At 38.0% G+C, this 24,217-nt stretch overlaps 1 protein-coding gene across 2 annotated transcripts in view; it reads right to left on the bottom strand.

Moving 5' to 3' along the window:
- The window catches only part of TBCD (tubulin folding cofactor D), a 134,303-nt gene that overhangs the window by 8,658 nt on the left and 101,428 nt on the right, over positions 1 to 24,217 (bottom strand). For both annotated transcript variants that reach the window (XM_072880770.1, XM_072880771.1), the window contains exons 30-36: positions 24,007 to 24,147; positions 18,526 to 18,609; positions 16,978 to 17,136; positions 15,689 to 15,827; positions 8,203 to 8,324; positions 7,207 to 7,284; positions 889 to 978 (exon numbers count right to left, since the gene is read on the bottom strand). In XM_072880770.1, coding sequence (XP_072736871.1) covers positions 889 to 978; positions 7,207 to 7,284; positions 8,203 to 8,324; positions 15,689 to 15,827; positions 16,978 to 17,136; positions 18,526 to 18,609; positions 24,007 to 24,147 — 813 coding nt within the window. The remainder of the gene's footprint in view (positions 1 to 888; positions 979 to 7,206; positions 7,285 to 8,202; positions 8,325 to 15,688; positions 15,828 to 16,977; positions 17,137 to 18,525; positions 18,610 to 24,006; positions 24,148 to 24,217) is intronic.

Here is a 24,217-nt window from a genome sequence, read left to right as displayed (position 1 = left end):
GGGAGGGGAAGCTCTGCTACCGCCAGGAAATCTCAGCTGATCATTCTAAGTGCTGTGGGAAAGCAAACACTGAGGGTAAGTGTACTGAAATCCTTAAGGGTTACCGAGATGCCACACATCTATGCCAAGTACAAATATGGTTTTAAAGCTACTGACCGGCAGCACCAAAGTCTGTGCGCTAAAACCCACATGTGAATCAAGCTCTCGCACAGACAACACCAGGACAGGGTAGGCTCTTACATGATGCAATTACAAGTGAAAGACAAATTAGAAACATGGGCAACTTCTCGTTTTAGGCTTTCTTGCACTCTTAAAATATTACCAATAAAGAAATGAAATTAAAGTCGATAAAATAATTGCTTGACATAGTTATACCTGAACAATTTTGCCAAGTTTCTGCCAATGAACCTTTGTTCAGCTTCGCAATTTTTTTTTCCTCCTCTCCTCACCCAATATTGTCTTTCCTGACTGGTACATTTTGGTTTTGACTTTGCTCTCTGAACTGAGGGCTTTTACCCTAAAGCCAGATAATAATTTTGCAGGTGTTTCCAGCTCTTTCTAGTGCATATAGAAGATCTAATCAATTATATCTACTTTGCATTGGCACCAAGTCAAGCTCTCCACAAGCAAAAAGCAAATAATTCACTGCATCTTTAAGGATATCAGCACCATTTTAAAAGTAGTTGAATTTTATCAGATCCTTCATATGTTTTCACCCCAACCACCCAGCAGTACACGAAACTCTCACGACCTTATATTACATGTCTTTGTGTGCATTTTTCATTTAAATTTCACATGAAATAGACCTAGCTGTTACATCTGGCATGTACCATACTTAAATTTTCTTCAGTTTTTATGAGCAAAGATTACTTTATTTCATCAACTCACACTCCTATGCTGGAGCGAAGCTTCCGGATGTCTTTGGATCTTTTGATCTCTTCTTTACAAAGGGTAAATAACTTCACTGAAAAAGGATGGCTGAAAAATGGGAAAGAAAAAAAGATGAGAAATAGAATTTCAAACACATTTAATGATGGTAAAGATGCCAAATTAACAGTCAAATGAGAGGAAAGGCACAATGCAGAGCCACAGATGCTTCTTTCACAACAGCACACCCTGCTTTAGGTGGACCTTTGGTAAAGACGAAGGTGAGTTTGGCCACCACGTTACTGTGCCTTTTTTTTTTTTTTTACAGGGAAGAGATTAGTATTAAATATTTACATTGCTACTACCTGCATGCTGAGGCGTGAACTACATTTATCCGAACTGATTCAGTATATGCATGATAATGGGCTAGCCATGGCTTGTGTTTACAACAAAGCATGGTATGATCAGAAATACGATGTCAGGAATTAAAATATCCTATAGCCAAATAAAAAGTATTTAGTCTGTGTATCATTGTGGTGCCTTGGTCCTTCCCTAAGGTCTTCAACCAAACTTTACATAAAAGGGGATGAATGTTGTTCTTAAATACTCTACCATTTCACAGCCCAAATTCCTGTAGTGATTCCAGACAACGTAATTAAACACAGGGCTTACAGTTCTGTTAAGTGTACGAGTCATGAAGCCATCTTTAAATATATTTAGCAAATTCTTTTCTTTTTCCACAGTCTGGGAAACGTGATTCTCACAGCTCTTTCCCAGACACTCATACAAACACAAGTATTGTTAGTATATTCCAAGGATCTATTAAAGAAGAGTAAAGAGGGAATATTGCTTTTATTTCAGTACAAATTATTTAATCTTTTACTTGCTACACTCAAGGCTGAAGTGCCATAGATGCAAAAGAAACTATTTCATATTTGTCTAGTAAGCACAATTACTTCTAGACTGCATATTTTGGAAACCTCACTGTATTGTGTATGTAAAGCAGAAAGCAAAAATCCTAACGTTTATTTTCTGCTACCAGGATTCAAAGCTGTGGCTAAAAACTACTCAAAAAGCTGTGCAGTATAATCTGTTGAAAAACAGAACATTTAAAACAAGAGGTTCATAGGAGTGACAAGATTTTTTGTTAAGTAAATGCACATTGTTATATATAGTTATCCAGACAAGAGTTTGTGGTTTTTAATTACTTTAAAAAAATTCTTAACAAAATACAGGAATATAGTGGCAAATATTGACTTGGTTAAAATAACTGGACAACAAACCATGGAACCATTAGGCTAAAGAATGCTGTCTATGGCTGTCTCAATATTGTCCAGAAAACCACACTAAAAGAGTCAATAAAATTGCCAGGGTTTCAATGTTGATATTGAGGCTTCCTAAGACATTTTCAGAGCTGATAGTGGCTTTCAGGACCAAAGAGTCTGGGGAGGGCGGATTTAAAACACCTCCATCAGATGCTGAAAGAGCAAGTTCCTTGCCATCCACTGCCTGCAGTCACATCAGCACTGCTTCCACAATTTAAGGAGCATGATAAGCACAGAAAGCATGCACGTAGAGACACACTGTGAGAACGACAGACATCTGCATGAGGGAGTTGGTGTTTGTGTCTACAGACATTGATTTGTCTGGGTAGATGACAGAAGAGCGTATCTACTCTCTTAATATTAAGAGGAGGTACATTTTTTCTTACCTTGGTGAAATTTCTCTTCCTCCCGCCCCCAATTACACAAAGACATTGTGTAGACAACTAATTACAATACCTGCAACGCATGCCTGGCTTTCAGCACAGAACAACGGCAATATAGTGAATTAGGTGAGATTTAAATTGGTTGAACAACATGGACATTGCTGAGCAGTATAGCAACAAAGAGACCAATTGGAACAAGAGCATCTGGAATAAATTGAATACACATAACCTTATGTGCAGCATTTTGTGTTTAAAACAGATGCACTTTCCTTTCTGCCATTTGCCAGTTTCACATTTGTAATAACTAAACCTAACCTATGTGTGATCTCAAATGACTCAAATAGCTTGGCCTCTTTAAAGGAAATTGAGAAAATTCCTTCTCCTGTGTGGGCACAGTGCCAGCAGAAACAGAGTCGGCATCTGGGGAAAAGGGATCAGTCAAAAGCCTTTACATTATGTAAATTGGGCGCACGCCGTACTGCAGAAAGGTGCAGGCTTGTTCCTCCTAAAGGTGCACTGGGTTTCAACAGTTCAGCTGACATCACCTGGAGTGGCCGTGAAACCAGAGGACAGCCATCGCCGTGCTCTTTACTTTATGGTTTATTATGCAATAGCGGTATTAATTGCTTTAAAAAAATCCATGGGAGCATGTAATACATAGAAATCATTAGTCGGAGATCAGTGGGGACACGTATCACCGTAAAACACTGTAAGACCACCAGAAAAATATACATATTCAGCAGAAGCGTTCTTGAGTTGTATATGTAAAAATATATACACACAAAGAAAGGGAAACACCACTTTTACATATTACTCCAGAAAGCATTAGATCCTGAATTGTCATTCAAAGGCCATTCTGTTCACATGGTACTGAGTACTGGACTAATCTTACCGTACTGTCTAAGGAACCAGCGATCTCTCTGGGCTCTTGGCAGACTGAACGTCTCTGGTGATCATTCACGCACGAGACCCGCAGAATGACTCCTGCAGCTACAGCAGCCATACCCAGAAAACGATGCTCCAGTGCCAGCTTTGCAAGTGGCTTCAGTTCACTCTCCTCTTTTCTCCCTATGCCTTGTCCCACTACCAGCAGGGAGCTGACAGTTACCACTATCTTTTAAGAGTAGCCACTGGTGAGTTTAAAAAAGCCCGGTACGCTCTGTTTTGTTTATGACAGCTCTGTTTCAAGCATGGTGCCCTTTGCCTCCGGCAGTCTCTCTGATCAATTAACACTCCCTACGTTATTATGAATATGGCTCCACAAATTCACAATGTACACCGAGATGAAATCATGAGGTTCCAGGTTGTGCTACTACAGAGAAGAAATTACATTTCAACTGACAACTACCGCCCTGTTTGCAGTGGGAGGGCACACAGGGCAGGGAGGAAACGGCAGGTAAACGGCACTGCAGTTTCACAAACGCTTTAGGCCAGTATACACCTGCACCTCTGCCAGAAGAAATGGCTTCCCCCCCCCATTCCCTCCTTATTTTGGCACAATTTGTGAGCATGCAGCAGAACAGATCGAGGAACTACCTCAAGCTGAATTTTACTGGAAGAAGGGTATTTTTAACCGGGAACAGTTCTCTAATGCCACTTATCATGTAGCCATACAAACCATTCCTGCCAGTTCAAGGGAGGGGGAAACTCTCATGCTGGACATGCAGGTTTATGCCAGCTTCAGACGAGTAGGAAGTAACAGCCTAAAAAATGTCAGGCAGAGCTTTTCTTCTCATACTACAGATTCAAACGAAGCCAAGCACAACAAAGAAAAGCTGCTTCTGATAGCCTTTTGATTACCCTGGTGATACTAAAGTTGATTCATTTCAAACCCCGCTGGACAGGTATTTACCCTACACCTCGCTTCCCTGCTGGCAGGTTCAGCAGGGCCCTGGCAGAGAAATGACCCACGCATGACAAATGAATCTGACTTTAAAGACAAGCATTCACAATACGATGATGGAGGAGAAACACCCAGTGGTCCACTTGCCCTCCTGTGCAGACATTACAAGACCAGCCATACAGAGAGCTTCACAAATGCTGAAATTCATCTACAGAACTACGCCAGAAATGCCAAGCTGCGTATTCTAAACTTTATGAGAGATATATATAGTGTGAAGAGGCAGGAAAATGCTCCGTGGGTTCTGCCTCTGCGGGGCAGGAGTGACACCGTGTGGCAATTTGCTTTAACAGGAGCAGTGAGCTCCTAAAGAGCGTCAAACTAATTCAGCCAACAGCTATTAATCCTGTTTAAATTAAGCAGTGTAGGATATTACCTGCTCTGGACTGCTAATGTTTTATTAGAAAAAAAAAAGATCCAGGATAGTGCACAATATCCATCTGAAACTTCAAAATGCATTAGCAAATACTTTTTTATAATGTGACAGTTGACTATTAAGCGGCTGGCGCAGGCATAATCCTGATGCCAGACATCCTACAACCCGAGCTGCTAAAACTCCACTCAGCCCAATGTGGTAAAACATGAGGGAAGGAGATGAAATGGGAGCCATACACCCCAAGGAATGCTGATGTTTCATTCCCATCTTCTCCGAAAAGTTCTTCATTTGCTACAGGACAAGCAAGAAGTTCACAACAGAACAGAAGTGATGGGAAAGTTGCTCACCAGCAGTTAGACTGTCTGTTTTCTAAAAACAACCGTGCACCTCATCCCTCTTATTACAGGCACACTTTATATAAAAGTATCTGAAACTGCATACCACACATGGCCTTTTCATGCCACCAAGCAGAGCATCTCAATTTTCAGGCTCATTCTGCATTGTATTTCTAGACTTTTATGGCATGCTTCCTTGAAAAGGGAGTAAATGTTCCCACTCAAGAAACCAGGCCCAAAGTCACACTTTTCTTCTATGCAAAAAGAAATCGGTGGCATCCAACAGTGCAGGTGGGCAGGCCTCGGAGCCAGTATCGGTGTTTATCCATCCCCAACTATACCCAAACGACATATGCCAAAGTAAGAAAACGCAAACATTGCACTAAATGTAATTTTGGGCTCACGCATCTACCACGTTCAGTTGATCTGCACACAGGCTCTTAGAGCACGGCAGAACCCAGCACGTCAGGCCTGCTTGGCTCTCCATGAAGTATACACAGTAACTTGTTCATGATTACCTCTCAACTGTAAGGTAACTGTAATATTACCAAAAAACTGTCACATGCAGGAACTAAATTCTCTGTTTCTTTCTGGCTATCTTCAAACTTTCTAAAGCTCTGGCCTTCCAGAGCTCTCATATGATAATGAGTTCTTGCACTTCATGCCAATATTTAATTCCCTTGCCATGAGAATCATCCACTGGGCTGTATAATGATTACTTTTCTTGTTTGGTTTCATCATCAAACTGGAAGCAAATACATTTGGATCAGCTTCAAAATCTTTCCCCCCTCCTCCCATAATCCCCCTGGATTTTATTTCAGGCTTTTCTAATAAAGCATTACAATGGCACCACGGGATTGAGTTTGAGTCTTGCTTACACAGCCAATGCAACGATGCTACCAGATGCTTTCTGTTTAGTGACCCATGATGTGGGAGAGACAGACTTTACCTGGGATTTCCACCCATGATCTATCATCTCCCCCAGCAGGGAAGACTGGAGCCTATGGGGAAGTCCCAGATCACTGGCATGATTACCAAACCGAACAAATAATATGCATTCCATCTGTGAGTATTTGACTCATTTTAAATTCCCATTCAAAAAGGGACTGCCAAATTTCATTTAAGAGAGATTATCTAAATACACACTTGAAAACAAGAGTAGACTCAATTAAAACTTTTAGCGTGATAAAAGCTTTTCAAGTTTATCTGCTGTGAGCAATTCTTGAATCAACAGATTCCAAATCCAGTATACGTGCTCGTAGGATTCACGTTGTACAATTCTGCAAATAGCTGTAGATGTGCCAAGATGCTGCCTGTGAGAGTTTGTGGAATATATTTTAATATTACTGAAACTAAAATCATTCTGTTCTGAAACATCTGCAAAAAAACATGATTTCACACTGGAATATCTAATTCATGTTTATCCATTCCTGAACTAAATACTTTCCAGAAGGCTGAACTCAGTGTGGAAAAGCTGGGACATGCCTTTTTTATTATTCTTATTAGAATCTTAATTAACTTCTCTGGAGATACTCACATTAACAAAAGCAGTGGGATTTTGGAAGCGATAGCTTGTAGGCACACTATTTTGCAGCATCACAACAGGACATTGCCCTTGCTAAAGGCTCATGCACAATGAAGAATGTACTCCAAAAAGCATGCATTTAGGAAGCTAGTAACGGAAAGAAGCGAAATGGATCCGATACTGGCCCAAGTCTGCCAGGTGAAACATGCAAACTGAATTTGATTAATGTACTGGTTGTTAAACAATGAACCAATAACCAACTTCTACACTGATACGAGAGTCAAAGATTTTATCAAGACTCTTTCAAGGCTATCTGCTCCAGAACTTATCACAGCTGCCCCACTTCAGGAAAATTAAACCATTATATCCATACACACACACACTCGGGAGCCCTATGCACCCACATCTACAGCAACACTCAGCAGCAGTCAATGTGAGATTTAAGAGGTCTGTTGCATGGTGGAAAATAAACAAAAAAGACGTTCAGCAACTTACTTCTCTTGCATGGTAAATATATCAAAACAGCCATTTGCCAGCATTTGGTCCAGCATTGTCAGGAGAGGTACAGACACCCTGATGAAAGAAAATAATTTAACAATGTAAATACACTTCCTGGCATACGTATATACACTATTTTTAATTAGAAGCAAAGAAAGAAACTTCCTATCTACCTACACATATTTAAATTAGAACTCTAATTTACACAGAGGAGGGTTGCTCGGTAACTTCTATGTGTTGGCTAAATCATCCTCGTTGGCTGAGGGGGACATTCCATTACAGCCAAAAGGAAAAAACCTCATTAACAACACGCCTGGTTTAAACTTGCAGGGTCCTGAAAACACAATTAACAGTAGTAGAAAATATTAATTTATTTTCTAGTATATAAACAACGTATTCCACAACATGTATCAGAAGTTACAACACCTTCTCACTACAGGTAATTACCAAATGAACCAACACACAATGTGTGAGCTGGAACAACTATGGTCATGTTTTCTATTTCAACAGCTGAGACAAGAAACAAAATAAAAATAAAATAAAACTGAAAATTCTATTAATAGTTGTGGGTTTTTTCCCCCTAGGGAATATTTTCTATTTTGCACATGTTTCATAAGTGAGGCTTAGTGAAATTAATCTAATTATGCAGAATGAGTCACCTATAAAGAAAAATCTTCACAAGAAAATTATACTTCAAGTGTTTGTGAAAAAACACCACCTAAACAAAACGCAGACTGGACTACACAGAAAAAATGTGCAGCAATATACAATCCCCAATATTACATTATATAAAAAATGGTGCTTATCACATTGTTCGCAATATTAAACTATAGTAAATGCAAAATATTTTACCATCACTCCTTTGTTACACATTAAAGCAAATTTACATGGCTCAGGCGAACTTCACCTAGACATATTAAAAAAGATATGCCATACATCTGACTTCAAGTAGTCCTGCTGTTTAAAGATAAAAAAGCAAAAGAAAAACATTACCGGTCATTCCGCAGGTTGTCCTCAAAGACCTTTAGCAACGTCTCACAAAAACCCTCCATAGCACTGGAATCATTCTGGATTTTCTTCATGTAGTCAAAAAGGCTCTGGGCAGAGTATCTGAGCTACAACAGAAGGAACCTCAAATGAAGGCACAGGGAATAAACCCTGCTGCAACACACAGAAACACCAACTACGCAGACTTATGCTTATCCCTCACTACCTGAGGTGGACCCCTGCACCGTGAACACACTCTTCCAACAGCAGCCGAGTGTATAAATTCACTATCAGCATTTGACAGGAAGATGGCTGTTTTACTTTAATTAATCCTTTTTCAAGGAAGAGTCTTTTTCTTTTTTAAGTTTTGCCATTGTAGGAAAAAAGACCACATTAAAAGGTTCATAATTTTCTCTCTCTCAAAATAAAACATCCCCAAACCACTATGATTATCCTGCTTGACTTCAAACAATAATATTGTTATGGCTCTGAAAGTTAAAGAGTACACAAGAAGTTCAAGAGGTAATATTTATTAAACAAGCTGGTGTAATTGAAAAATGCAGGCAAGCTCTTGGGCACATGGTGCAGGCCACACAAACCAGCAGTAAACTCGGGTTAAAAATTAAAAACGACTCAGAGATAATGACTCTTGCTTTAACTTTATTATGTTAATCAGCTAGTTTAGAAAGATGGCAGAAGGAGGTTTTAGTGCTTATGTTCAAGGCTCAGCTGGAAGCAGTCCATTTGGGTCATGCCAGCTGTTCAATATCACAGGCTACAGCCTTTACTCAACAGCTCCCTGCTGTCATGGTCCCAGCTCTCCAGGAGCCACAGCACTCGTGAGCGCAAGCCAGGCCAGCTGCTCCTCTCCCGTCCCTGCTCGGGCTTCAGCCTGGAAACCTGGCCCTGCAGTGCGGGAGGGGAGAAGGCAGAGTCTCTGTGGGATCCCCCTTTCCTGTGGGATCCATGCCCCCAAGCAGCTAACGGTACACCCTTGAGCAGCGGGACAAGGACTGCAACAGGCTATATGAATATCGCTACTAATGCTAAGATTTTCCATTCCTGGGAGAGGTAGGAATTTTAGTTTCCGGGCTCAACTTTTAAAACATTGACTTCCCTTGAGGATGAGAAGAAAAATTTGGGTTTTTTTGTTACAGAAACTACCTCAAAGGAAAATATCTCATCAAGGATGAACATAATCAGATTTCTGAATTTTCCTGACTCTGATGTGAAGGATTATCAGTCCTGCTGGGGCTTGGTCAAGTTGCTTAGGGAAGGGGGGCCTGGTTAGGGGGTGTCCCCCTACAAGAAACTGGCTTACAATGAAGGTGGCTGTGGGAAGGGTAGGTGGGGCAGATCAGTTTTGAAGTACAAACTTCTTTCAGTTTTGGTTTCAAGTGTTAAATAATTTTCTGTTGAGTCAAGAGAGGGCTGTAAGCAATAAGTAAGCCTATTCAGTCAGTGGAGATTTTATTTCTGAAGGTTATACATAGCATTTTGATAGCTCATTCAAAGGTGCCATCAGTTCCCTCAGAAGATTGACCCTTTTATCAGAAAAGAAAAAAAAAAATTAGATCAGTATGAGAAGTGTCACAAGTGTCTTCCTGAAAGCAAAAGAGAGGAATCGCTATTTAAACATTTTATCTAATTTAAATTTTATATCAGTAACATTTATGGGTGCATCAGCACAGAAAAACAAGAAACATTTTAGCCTTGAATCAAAACTCTGAACTAGTTTTCAAAAGCTTTAGCCTACTTGTAAACAATATTGCACAGCAATCCATACTACCTGGAAAGTAGCACAGTCTGCTATTTTAACAACTTGTTCTACAGTGAAACATACTGGCAATGCAGAAGCAGAAATATTTCTTTAAAAGGCTCAAGCAATTTAAAGAAATTATTCAGCTATTCTGCATTTCAAAATGATAGTCAAATCTCAGTGAAAATTTAAACATTTGTAAAAGCCAGCTATACTAAACTGAAATACTAAATTGAACTGAGTGTGGCTCTTTTGTATGCCAAAAGTAATGTTTGTATGTTTCCCTGTACACTGAATATAAACTGTATCCTTACGCTGAAAGGTCTTTAGAGGATATGCAATTGTAAGGAAGAGAGATTTCCCAAAAATTTAAAGCCTGCTTAATTATTCTATACTACCCTTTAAAATAATCTGTGCATTTACGACCATTAAGAATAAAGAAGAAATATTTTGTCTTAATACCTTACACTAGCAGACATCAATTATAAGCAGAAGAAAGGTTACATCCGAGTCATGTCTCAGAAAAAGACCTTAAAATGTGTATGGTTAACCATGTAATTTTCTCTCCTATTTCTTTTGTCTTTTAAACTACCTTGCAGATCTCGCGCCATTTGTTGAAGAAAGCTTAATTACTCAATGTTTTTCCTGCAGATTCAAATGATTGAAAAGGCAAGAATGAGCACGAAAGAAAAGGGCAAGCATAGCTACACGTAGGATGTTCCAAAGCTGTGCAAAACCAAGACAGAGTAGCAGGATAATCAGAAAAACTGTATAACGAAGATAGCATTTCTTCATTAGCAAGTAATTAAACAATACAAAAGTACAGGTGTGGATAAACCATCACATAACTGCTTGGGAGATTTAAAAATGGGACATTTTCCAAATAGTCAGCATAGACCATATGAACTTTACTGGAAGAAACTCCAAAATAATAAGATAACATTACATGAACAGGTTAAATCCATATTTCTTCCTCAGGTGAAAACTCCTTTTTTCCCAGATAACCTATGAGGACAATATCTGAGCTATAACCTTAACTGCTCATCAGTATTTGCGGAGAAGAGCATTTCCAAATGTCTTCCTCATCTATGCAGAACACAGGATTCACACTATATCAAATGTGTGACATTTACCTTTCCCAGGGGTTGCACGAGGACTGTGAAAGGAAATTAGGAGGTTAATGGGTTGGAACTGGGACAACTTTGGATAAGAATTTAAGAGGAGGCCTGAGAATGACCTTGTTCTTATTAAACATAGTAAAACCAGGGTTTGCCAAGGCTTGACTCTCCCACCATTTTAGCCAATAGTAGATACTTCAGTGATAGGCAATACACGATAAGGCGAACAGCGTTCAAAGGACCATTCATCCAATGATAAAATTCAAGTCCTAAGTTTTTTACCTCCTGAACCAGGGGAAAAGTATGAGGAAGTGTAGCTACAGCAAAGGGAAAAGGCAATTAACAGCTCTGGACAGGTGCGTGGCATATAAACAAGGTGTCTACACAAACCTTGATGAAATTGCTTCCTAGTCGGCTTGTTGCAAAACTGAAGTACAATACTTCTGAAGAGTCTTGAGGCAACAAGTGGGACTGATATAGCCAAAAGAAAATCAGCTTAGGCATCCAGTTTTGTAACAGAGCATTCAAAATCTCAGCCACCCATCAGCTATAAAGATGCCAAATCCACCTAAAGGCTCCGATTCTTACTTTGTAGTACTACCTCGGACAGACCAGATAAAAAAGCCAGTGGGGCATGATGAGAAAGGAAGAGCCTGTACTGAAGATGTTCAGTAGATCGACATACCCTAATTGTTGTCAGTCTCCCATCTAACCACAGTCTCCTCAGAGCCCCAAGGATCGTAACAGAATTCAGCGTTCTGCACCTAACGCACCACAAATGGAAGTCAAGTGAAAAACTACTGGAAAGGCCTGGACAAAATCAGCGTTTTTATATACAGATAATTGCTAAAGGCTCCAGTTTTCATAGAAGCATTTCAACAGAGAAAGACCTACTCACAGAGTCAGAACATTCCTGTAACACGTGCAGAAGAAACCACGTTACGCTCAATAAATAATGCTGGGTTTGGATCATTTCTAATCCTGACAAATTTACAGCACTGAAGTGGTAAGAGCCTATTTTCCCAGTAACTTCAGAAAAACTTCCATATCACTTAAATTTTAGCACAAGTGAAACCATGTCTCCCTTGTTTTACTTGCAACACTCCTTTTAATAAATCAAATCTTCAGAGGCCAGTAACTCTAAGACCCAAGTCAGTGATACTTTACGAGAAGTAGGAATATAATAATTCACACTATTTTTTTCTTTAAACAAAGAATGACAGAAATATTCTCAAATGTATTTTGCTCTAGAATCGTCAACCAAGAAAACTGGATTTGGGGCCTGTTCCTTCAGCCCAAATATGCATTAATTTGCATATGATTTGTCACAGTAACCAGATGTTTTAGAACATCATCTACGAATGCCCCAACATTTTCATTTGTAAGAAGTAACACAGCTGTTCAAAGCCCAGTATTTTCTCCAAATGGTACATACAGTCATAACTGGCAAACAATGAGTCCGTTTTGAGAAAAGTAAAACATAAATTGTATAATGCATTTGGCATAGACGGGCTTTTATTTTTGTCAGGTGCTTTAACATACATATGCATTCATCGGATAGTTTTGGAAATGGCTACTCCAATTGTTAAGGGTCTTTGGCATCTCATGTTGGAATCCTGGTACTGGCCTGGGAGAAAACTTTTAATTTTCCAAATAGGTTGCTTCTTTTACTTTAAGGTTTTACTTAAAATTTCTATAACATTTTAAAATGTAATTTTCACTCTTTATGGGGGGAGGGGAATCACAGGACATTCTGTGCTTTAACAAAATTTTAAATGTAGTGTAGTTCAATAATAATGAAATTATATCAAAATTATATCCCGACCCTGGAAACTACAGGGTTTGTGAACTGGAGAAAGAACACCATTGTATAGTTCTGATCTCCATATTCTGAGAGGTTTTTTTATGTAGCCATAAGAAATATGCATCATTGTGGGCCAGATATATAATTAGAAGATTCTTTTGCACAGAGAAAGTGCCCTTTGAACCAAGGCGATGTTGCAGAATGCCAAATCCCAAAGGGAATGACATCTTCTGTTTTTCCAGATTACTTCAAAGGCTCAAGCTACAATTCTTTCAGCAACCACGCTGCCACCAAAATGTTTCTGAGATACCCCACACAGCTCATTTCAGAAAATCTCTTTAAAAAGCAAAACAAAGAACTACTCTTGCTAAATATACTGCAGAACAATTTTAACTATGGAAAAATAGCCACTGACCACTGAATTACAATGGAGCCTTTCTCCTACTAATTCCCTGAGATGATTTAAAGACAAACCGACATTTGAACTCAGATTATCCTGCAGTATTCGAGAATCTTCTAACTTTCTAACTTCTACGTCCACGTGTGTATCTGTGTATATATTTTTTAAGCAAGAGAGGGAAGAAAGGAGAGATCACAAGAACACACACACGTTACTGCAAGAACACATATTTGAATAATCCTTTTCCTTTATCCAAGATTTTAAAAATCTGCTTCTTTCATATGGATTTAATAGCAACAGTTCTTAAAATTTTCTATTAATGTTTTAAATCAGTCCCTGGAGATTCAGCAAAGAACACTACAGGCTTTGATAGAATAGTTTGAAACACAAGTCTGTATAAGACACATCAATTCTAATTTATATATCACATTTTAAATATTAAATGTAATTCACCACACACTGTATAATCCCAAGTGTAAGTACCCTATACTTTGAGCTTCCCTTCCACTTCTATCTGGCTAGAAAGAGAATTAGGTCATCTTCTTTCTAAAGCCAAAGCCCTTGAGAATATTTTAATCGGAACAAGCCTTTAGCGTTAAAGAAAAATGCAGGGTCACAGAAAGTTAACATTTCAAAATCATATTTTGAAAACAGTACAGAAGGTTTCCCTTAAATATACTGGCAGATGGTAACAAGGGAAGGGAGCTAGAAGTAACTGAACTGTTTACACTTTTCAAAACCAAGCACAACCAGAACTTTTAAAAAAAAAAAAACAACAAAAAGAAAAAAAAAAGATATTAAAATGTTGAATAAGAATTTTCCTCTGACCTCAGTTAGCAGTCAGAATGTCTGTTTCTCCACAACTTTCCTCTCTTTTTATACTTATACAAATAACTTTGGTTTTGGTGGAGCCTCCTATAATTAACAGTGTTTGACTAAAAGCTGAATTTCATGTGCATGTCTGCTATTAAAAAAATCTGTTAAGAGTTACATTGTCTATGCAATAATTATTGTCACAAACCAATAAGCATATGTTTTCAAAGTTTAAAATAGCCATTGCTCTATAATTAGTTGCCATTTTAGAAACATGAAAATTCTCAGAATTGGTTTAAATACATGAGACTGCACAGACACCAAATTCTCAGCTACACAAAACCCAAAGGCATATGGGCATCTCTTGATCACAAGCACAGAACCCATGGCACCAGGCAAAAACCATCATTTGGGCATATTCTGAACAGCTCGTGCTAAGACTGAAAAGTAGAAGCCATGGGAGACAAGCTCGACGTGATTACCTCCTTCCTTCTGTGAACCTAGCAGGAGCTGTTCTCTCTCCACAAAAACTACATTGCCCAACACCTACCACTTTTCTACCAGCTTTCTTAACTAGAGACAGCAATCTTAATCAGAAACACTGTTGGGGTGCTGACTCACTACCTCCTCCTTCTGCTATAGGGCCAATGCAATTTAAAGATTTAACTGACAGTCCAGAATATTCTGCTACTGGTCTGATATTTCTCTGCAGTGCCATTTTGAATCTCATATTGAACTGTGTCCTCACCCCAATAACTGTTTTCATATATGTTACATCTTTGGCTATATCAAAGAACAAAAAAGTTAGAAGCCAAATATCTTGAAATTAAGAATTCTGAAACTAGCAAGACAAGCTGTAATATAAGGATAGAAGGATACACTAAAATTATAATAAAGTCTTGAAGGTTTTGGCAGCATAACAGACTACCAAAAACTGTGATAAAGACACTGTTCATGCACAGAAGAATGAAATAGATATTGCAAAGCTCAGAGGATTCAGATAGACATCTGAATGATATTTCTTTGTAATGTGACTTTTCGTATCTCTTTGGTACTTTTTTAGAAAGCCTATCAAATTAACAAAAAGAAAAAAATCTGAACATACTGTTAACACATATTGACAACTAATAATTAACACTTGTTTCATATTTAAAAAAAAGAGAGAGAGAGCGCACAGGTTACAAATGAAAACAGGGATTCACCTCATTTAAAAAGAGCAATCACCTTGCATTTAGCCACATTTAGCAAGCTGAAAGGCTCTGTTAAGCAGCTTTGAAAGGTGAGCAAATAAACGTTAAGAGTTGATTGAGCCAAAAGGCTGAAACACTCAGCTTCTATCAGGCCAGGAAATGAGAAACAAAGTGTCCTTACTCCTTGTTTCCTGCCTGCTGAGTAACTCAAGAAAATATTTTTAAATATGAAAAATATAAAGCTCATCAGGTTTATAAGTATGACTTGATTTCTTTTAAAAATCTTACATGTGAAATTCTCACAGAAATACCTATCTGCAATATACATTGTAATAGACTAAAAGCTTAGTCAACAATTTTATCAGGTAAATGCATTCTCGTACCAAACAGGAAACACTGCTTTCTTACCGTTGTCTCTGTTAATCCACCAACAGACACTGAGAGACCCAAAAGCACATAGTATTGGTATGTTGGCAAACCCAAAAGCTGGGTGATTCGAGGGAAAGCTTCTGATGCAGCATTCCAGTTTAGAGTCTCTTTCTCTGACCTGGGGCAAGGGGAAGGAAAAAAATAATCTCGTATGTGTGCACTGTCTTTCTTCTCCATACATTCCTATGACAGCTCCTCATCCTCAAGCAGCATGTCAGTGAAGAAAGCCTCTGAATTACCTAAAAATCAAATTAATTATTGGTCTTTAAGCATATGGGGAAAATACACATGAAAACTTCAGCCACTGCCAGTAAAGTGAAGCAATCTTCAAGTCCTTGTTCTGATTCAGATAAGGGTTCTGATCCACCATTTCCTTTCCACACGCACTTTTCTCTACACCAAGAAAACAAGTTCTCCGTCTTGCATTCCATTCCCAGTTCTCTCCCACCAACAACTGATACAAAGACAGACATCCCAGGAAAGGCTGACACACATACACCTGACCACAGATCAATCAGCAGCCTAGCAGACAGAGCACTTTTTGAGTTACAGGAGGTTGAGATTCTGCTGAACAAACAGAATGGGGACACTAAGTTGGATCTTCCTCATCCCAATCAGGTATTATAATCACCATTCAGGAATGAGTTGCTCTCACTCTTACTTTAACTAGAAATCCCATCTTGGAAAACTACTGCAAATACAGCTTGGTTAAAATAATACAATTCATTAAAAATTACCATTATCATCAATCAGTGTTTTCCAGTCGGGGAAAAAAAATTCAGGAAGGGGGACTGCCAATAAATTCCAGTTCTCACATTATGAAAGGCAAATGAGATTATAAACCAGACATTTCACAAACAGCAGGATTACCAAAACACAGTTCCAAGCAGATCTGTTTTAGCAATGGTCTCCCAACTATCTACTACTGACATGATCTCTACCATCCACCATGAAACTGGCTGACAGGTTCAGAAATTAATTGGGGTTGATCCAGAGAAAGACTTATGCAGCATAACCATATAAGACCTATCTCCTTCAGAAACTATGGTTTTAACATGCACTCATACTATAAGAAGTTTTATTTCATATGTTTATGCATATTCATTGTAAAGTTCCATGAAATTCCAACAAACAGCACCAAATATTCCTGAATACGCATAGTAGGCATTTGGGCACAGAAATTACATCAGGTTGCTTGTGTTACGTGTAACTGTGTGCATGCATCTTTTTATTTTCACTGGTTTAGGATACCTTCTTCAATATATTACCTTGGAAATATCCTCTCTAGCTCTTCTCGATGAGGTATGTGTGGAACTGGAGGATGGTCAAAATGTAAAAGAGTAAGGAACACAGATCCTGCATGAGCTCGAAATTTATCTATTTTTTCAGCCGACTGTTGAGCCAGCCAGCACATAATCTGTTTGCAGCTACAAAGAAGAACACAATGAATCACATAATTTAATCAGTAGAATGTGTATTCAAATTTATATTGTTTCAATGATATCAAAGATACCCTGCTATGAAAGTATTCTGGTTTAACTCTTTGTAATGAACATACAAGGGATTTAAGACATCATCATGGTGACAAAATCTTTAAAGCTTTGTTGTCCATAGATCAATCAAAAAACGTTATGACATTAATATTACATAGTATTTGATATTCACATACTGCCTTTCATCCAAAAAGATAGGAAGGTGCTTTATGGTTTGGATGAACTGCTACATTTCAGATGGAAATAGAGCAGGAACCTTAAGAAAAGCACATTTTCAAGTAGAAGATTGCACATGTAGCAGAGGACAAGGTCTATCCCAAATCTCATATATCCCAAATCAATCCATTCTTCAACTCTGGCTAGTTTTTAACCATTTACTATTTTGCTGACATTCATAACTAAACTCTCACCTACAATATTATGTTCCACAAGGCCCGTTACACCTTCAGAAAGGACGACTAGTGATAGTAAAAGCAGCTACAATTCCTTCAGTTACAGCAAGACCCAGAATATTTACAAAATGTGATCCAACTGGCAGGAATGCTTTTCTAAGTTTCATGTGAATAATCTATGTCTGCAGTAGACCAATAGGAGGAAGCCTCTGGACAACTGGCACTGGTTGAGTAGTATATTCCTACAGAATCCAGTATTTTCCTTCAAAGTGTACTTCAAAGTTTAGGGGGTTGGGGGGTTCAATTAACAAAGGATTCATGTATATATTCAGCTAACCATTGAGCATGCTCTGTCCAAAAACCAACACCATTTGTTTTAGAACTATTAGGAAAGTTTTGCTGCAGCTCCAGCTATGCTTAAAAATTGGTAAGTTGGTTTGGTTTTTTTTTTTGCTATTAGGAGTATTGTATCATGAAATTAAAAATCAGAAGCTCAGTGTAAATTACATTTTTCTGTATTTCCTTACTAATAATTCTGCAAAGAAGACAGAAATGAATACAAACTCATCTCCACATTTTATCACATTCCAAATTAATGATGCGATGCTCTGGATAAGCAGGCAAGTTTGCTTTCTATTTAAGTGAACAATACTGGCAAGCTCCACAGAGGCGGCAAGTACAGACCAAATCTCACAGATGCACTGTATTTCAAAGGAGGGACTACCACTCAGTTTCTCTCAATAAGCTTAGTCTCTCTGAAAAACGGATACAATATTCTCAGCATTTGTATGGGTGTAAGCTTGATGCACTTCTATCGAAAGTTCTGTCACACCCAGTAAAGGAGTAAGTATACAATATGTAAGCAATGCTTTCTTGTATGGACTGGAATGTAGTTATAAGAGATAAGACAAAAATAGTACAAGTAGCATACATGTTGGCATTAATTAACTCCGCTTCATTCTGAACCAGCAGAAGCGTCACTTCCATTAAACTTGTCATAGCAGCTTCACGTACCCTGTTGAAACAGAGATATATTAGAGTAGTTACATCAGTATTTATTTAAATAAATACATCAGCAGTTAAGTTAGACACTGGCAAAAAATTCAAAATAATGAAAGCGTTGACCACTGAGAGCACCTATCATATTTTTGGGAGGAAGAGGAGTGTGTACAGCTGTACCCCCAAAGCCCCATTCTGTGAAGCGCACATTGCACTGAGAGTACAACAGTCATCCTAGTTTCCAGGCAAGCCCCTGCCTCACCATCTTATTTTTTATTCCAGCAAGATGACATCAGGTTTATTCCTTATTTTAAGAAGGTTAAAATTGATAATGATTAGTAATATTTAGTGTGCAAGTAGATATATTTAAACCTAAGTGCTTTGTCTGCTTCAAATCATCTTCTAAAAAGGCCAACCCACATTTTGACATTAAGATATTTAAGCACTGTTAAAAGTGTCATATTCTTGTAAATTTTCAAGCTCAATATTTCCAACATTAAAAAAATTGTGACTCAGAATCACTTAAATCTCTATGCTAAATAATAATTAGTTTTATGAAAACGATTAGCTAAAGTAACACTATGTTATGCTTGAAGTGCATCTTATCTATGTGGTGAAGATTTTCTGCCTTCAAAATGTCTAAATATAATATCAATATAAAAAAAGATGAAGAGTGTCATTTCAATTTTAAAAAAAATACACTTGTTTTAAACCACATGCCTTGTCAATACATGAGTTGTTAAAAGTAGTTTATTTCTTAAGACATGGGCAATACCATGGCAGATCCTCAATCAGTTACGTGATCCTGCTTAAGACCAGGACCAACACATTCATCACATTAGTCACTCATGGTAATATAATCCTTTCTCATTAATAATTTAAAAAAAAAAAAAAAAGAAAAAAGAAAAAATTGAAATATTTGAAAAGGTACACCTGCCTACTGTGAAAAGAAATACTCCTGTTTCTAATTTCCAAAACAAGTTGAAAACAGTTGCCTATGCAATCTACAACTGGGTGGGACATTTGGTATAATGGTAAAAAGGGTAAATTACATCATTTTTTCCTAAGTAGCTTAATACAAGTTTGGCAATCTTTCATCAAAGGATGTTTTCCTAGTTTTTCATATAGTATCTGACTATTAGATATTCATGTCTAACACCTGTAGACAGATTGGACAAGTCCCAGCAAACAATCTGTCAAAAGAAATGTAAAGTTTGCATATGGAAAGTAAAGTTGGTTAAACTTTCCCACGATTCCATTAAAGAAAGACAAAAATTACACACCAAAGACAAGGCCTCTCCAGAGAAATGGCAATTCTCCCCATATCTTTCCATCTTTGTCAATGGTTTAGAAGAAACAGAATGAGAAAACATTCATATTTGAGAGGCCACAAAAGTATTTAGCAGCCAACAGTTTGCTATGAGAAAGAATCCCCTTCCCCCTTTAATTTACATGTTTCTTGACTTGATTTTGGCTGGCATTGCCAAAGAAGCTTTAAAAGAATCTGGTGCTCAAAACACATTTGAATTTTAATGGGTGTTGGGAATTTAATTTCTTCAGGATTTCTTTGAAAATTTCCACTTGGTAGAGTTTTGTTTTGTTTTTAAATTTAGACATAGACAGAAAGATAAACAATAGGTATGGGGAACTGAAGTAAGAGCTGTTAGATGTGGAAGTTAACCTCAATAACTAATTATACTTAACCAGGTTCTTATCTACTTCAGTATCTCGCCTAATTTTGAAAGCAAAAAGCTTAGTATCTCTTCCCTTTCTCTGACTTCCCACCCTATATGGTTGCTCTCCCATTTTCTTTTAGCTACACCTGTGACACTCTTGTGTTACTACATTCTCTGAGCAAGAGACCCATTCACCTCCCTCTTGCTTCTTTGATGGCTGAGGAAGGAGGAGAGGGAAAGCCAAGCTCCTTCTTCCCTTGCGCAAGCTGGAATGACCTGCTCTCCATCCTTGCTAGTTTGCATCCTTTTTTCCTCTTCTAAGTTTGAGATGTCAAACACACCTACTTTTCTCTGATTTCTTGTCCTGTGTTATTATTTCCCTGTCGTATGACAATTTTAACAACCAGTACTGAAGGCTGAGGAGCTGGGCATCATTATACAAAACAAGAAAAATACAAACACACAAATATTAACTCAGGCTGATAAGAGTAGTCTGGATTATTTGCCCTGTGTACTTTTCTAACACATTTGTAAATATTGTAGTGTAGTACCCTAAAGGAACAAGGCTAGTCAATTTAAAAAGTGCCCAATACCAACATGGCACAAAGTATCTTTCCTCTAGCTTGCGCTGTAGAACTTACACTTCACTTTCTGTTCAACAACAGAGTAGCTATAAATAACTATTGCAACTCACACTGGAACCGATGAGATCTCAGTGACTGATAATGACTCAGTAGAGCACAAGCATTAAAGTTTGACAGCAGTATAAACTACACGATGATTGCTGGCAATGTAAAACTCTAGCATGATAAATATTGCACAAAAAAGCACAATTGCAACTTTTCTTCCTACATAAAGACAATAGCTGGTTATAGGGTGTGTTGTAGTTGCTCCCATTCCTCATGGTAATTACAAACGTACTTTACAGCACCTGCCCCTGTGTTCAAGCTATCTAATAAGCAATCCTAAAGAGGAGAATGCCACTGTAATTAACTTTTTTCTTTTTTTAAAGCAAACCTGGGGCTACCAAATAGAATAATGACACTAAAGTCAAGAGTGAGTAGGACAGAATTCTGAGACAGACATAACCAGAAATTTGAGCCTAAACAAAAAGTTCCGAAACTCACAAAATGCATGCTTGGCATCATGTATTATTATACCGGATTTGAACAGGGATCAGCATGCTATGCATGGCTGCTGAAGCTGAACACAGCCAGTGCTCCAGAACTGGACTGTTTTGCTTGCAGCAGGTGGGAGGGAGCAAGCGATTGAGACTGTTTTGGCCACAGAAAGAAGTATGAGGAGCAAGGAGGAGTGCACACCCTCCCCTGGAAGGTACAGCTAACTTCTGTCCCATTGTAGCCTTCTCAAGTCAGCAATTACCACCACAGGTCACAACCATAATCTGTGAGCCCTGCCAGCTTTGCTGTAGCCACAACATATCTAGTTTGGAGCCTTTCATTTCAGTAGTCCTCTATCCTTCCTCACCTGTTGAGTCTCAGCTGCCAGTTACAATACAGTAGATGCCACTCAATTAAATTAAAAGGAAATTATGTTTCATGTTCATGTACTACTGTTGAAAACATCCCTTCACAGAAGAGGACAGTGACTGAAAAAAGTGCTTAAAACAGTTATTTCATACAAACACTCTACAAGGATATGATGGAAACTAAACACGAAAGCCCTTCATGTGACTCAGCGCTGTTAGACAAGAGCTTCTTCAATAAACTGGGAAAATAAGGAAATCTTTCCAACCAACAAAATTATTTCATACCAGTACTTTCCAGGCACTCCCCCCGCTTCTTGTCTGGAAGGCAATAAAAACATAGCCAGATACTAGATCTGAACAGTCAACAGGTGGTTAATTTACAATCCTGAATACGCATCTCTGTACCCTGAGATGCTTCATATAGTTGCCAGACAGGTAGGTATTTTTGCACTAACTTTAATCTGGCTAATTTAGGCAGGAGGCAAAATGCGCAGGCTGCATTTGAGTGTACAAGGAGCCAGAGTTCACCATTAGGTAGCTTTACATAGCAGTCCGTTCCACTGCATCTTCATAGCTACTCTCGTCCACACAAACTACACTGATGCCTTTTTTTTTTTTGGTAAAGGAATTACTCTTTCCTGTGTTGCAGCCATCTGATTTGAGTTTTGTAGATGTGTTAGAAACCACTACTCGCATCCAAAACTTGTCTTTGGAAGATTCAGTGTTTACTCAGAAAAAGAAAATGGAACACGAGAGAAACAGACTGACATACATCAAATACATATTACCACGCCATTACCATACCATACAAACAGTATTATCCGTATTGTTAAGCAGGGCTGATACTATATGTATAGAACCATACCTAAAAGCAATGTATATCTGCATATTTTCAAATGAAAATTATGGATTAAGACAATAAAATTAAGACGTCTTTGTCAAAACCAGCATTTTACTCAAAATCAAGTTCCAACAACTAACAGAGAACTAAAATTCATTTATCACATTCATTTACTTAGTCTGTGGCTTCTTTATGCAAGGATTAAGTGTTACTGCTCTGAGCCTTCTACATAGCAGCAAAATTGTCATATATTTTAAATCCACAGATTCTGGATTTATTCCTGAATTCTGATAACTTAATAAATACTATTTCACACTGGGCATATTTGTGCTCATAAATATATGCAGACAAGTACCCTGACAAGAGGGCCTGTATGTTTCCTTTAGTACTCATTTGATCTCTAAGATCCATATTTCACATAGTTTTCTCACCCTGTAACTACTTTGTAGAATTCTACAGGATGAAACGAATAACACGAAATCTTCATTGCTGCTCTGTCTACCACATTCAAAGATTGCAGGAACTTCCGATCAGTAAGTGATGTTACATCCCCAATTACAGCTTCTTTAGAAATTAAACACAAACCTGAAGAAGGACATAAGCCTTTATAGTGCTTTGGTTCATAAGTTTAGGAATTGCCTTTTCAGATCGCTGTTATTGAAGGAATACAGAACATTCAGATGAATGCAACATTATATACTGAATCTTCTTTATATAGTTAGGGAACCATGAAGACTGAAGAATGTCACAAAAATATGGCTGCTACAGATTTAATGTTGTACATATTCTATAGACTTCACAATAGTAGATATATTCCTACAGAGTTATGATTTAATTATTCTTGCAATCTCATAGCTGAAATCATTGAAACCCTAAACTTACAAAAGAGTCAGTAATACCACAGCACAATTTATAAAGTTTTTATCCACCTCAAGTTAGTCACTAGCCTTGAAAATTTGTCACTAACACGTTATGCAACTGCTCCCTCTCCTGGCAAAAAATCCCCACAACACAAACGTACAATAGGAGAGTTCACCAAGTAGAAATAAATGTGTTATTTCAAAGAAACAGAAGTAATGTTTTAAATCTCTGTACTTTTTACAACTAAATACATTCCTGATATTCACTAAAAGAAAATAATGTCATCCACAAAACCAGAATAAGGCTGAACTTCAGTTTAAAACACAACGGTCCCCATCTTCCTAACTTCCGAAGCAAGGGACAAAAATTCTTGTCAGCCTTTCCTTTCACTTTCTGCTTCTCTTCCCCCAGTGTATTTCTACCTATACTCAAATCTCCAAAATCTTGGAGCTATCTTTTTCTAACAGGTTTTGAAAAGACATCAGTTTTCAATTAGACATCAAACATGACAGCTAAGTTTAAGTCTCAGTTTGTAAGGCGTCTTACCATCCTCCAACATCTCCTCGGCTGTCTGTGGTGTAGTCAGTCACACCACTGAGTAACGTAGCATAAATCTGAGTAACATTATCTTTGCAGACATATTCTTCCTGGGATCCTTCTCCCTTTACACCTACTGTCTGGCAAACCCTTTAAAGAGAGAATATGGGGGAAATACCACACTTAGCAAGGAGAAACATTAAGATCATAGCTTTGTTCA

This window comes from Ciconia boyciana, chromosome 16 (genome assembly GCF_034638445.1).
Source record: "Ciconia boyciana chromosome 16, ASM3463844v1, whole genome shotgun sequence".
In the NCBI taxonomy this organism is placed as follows: domain Eukaryota; kingdom Metazoa; phylum Chordata; class Aves; order Ciconiiformes; family Ciconiidae; genus Ciconia; species Ciconia boyciana.
This window is presented reverse-complemented; position numbering and strand designations above follow the sequence as displayed.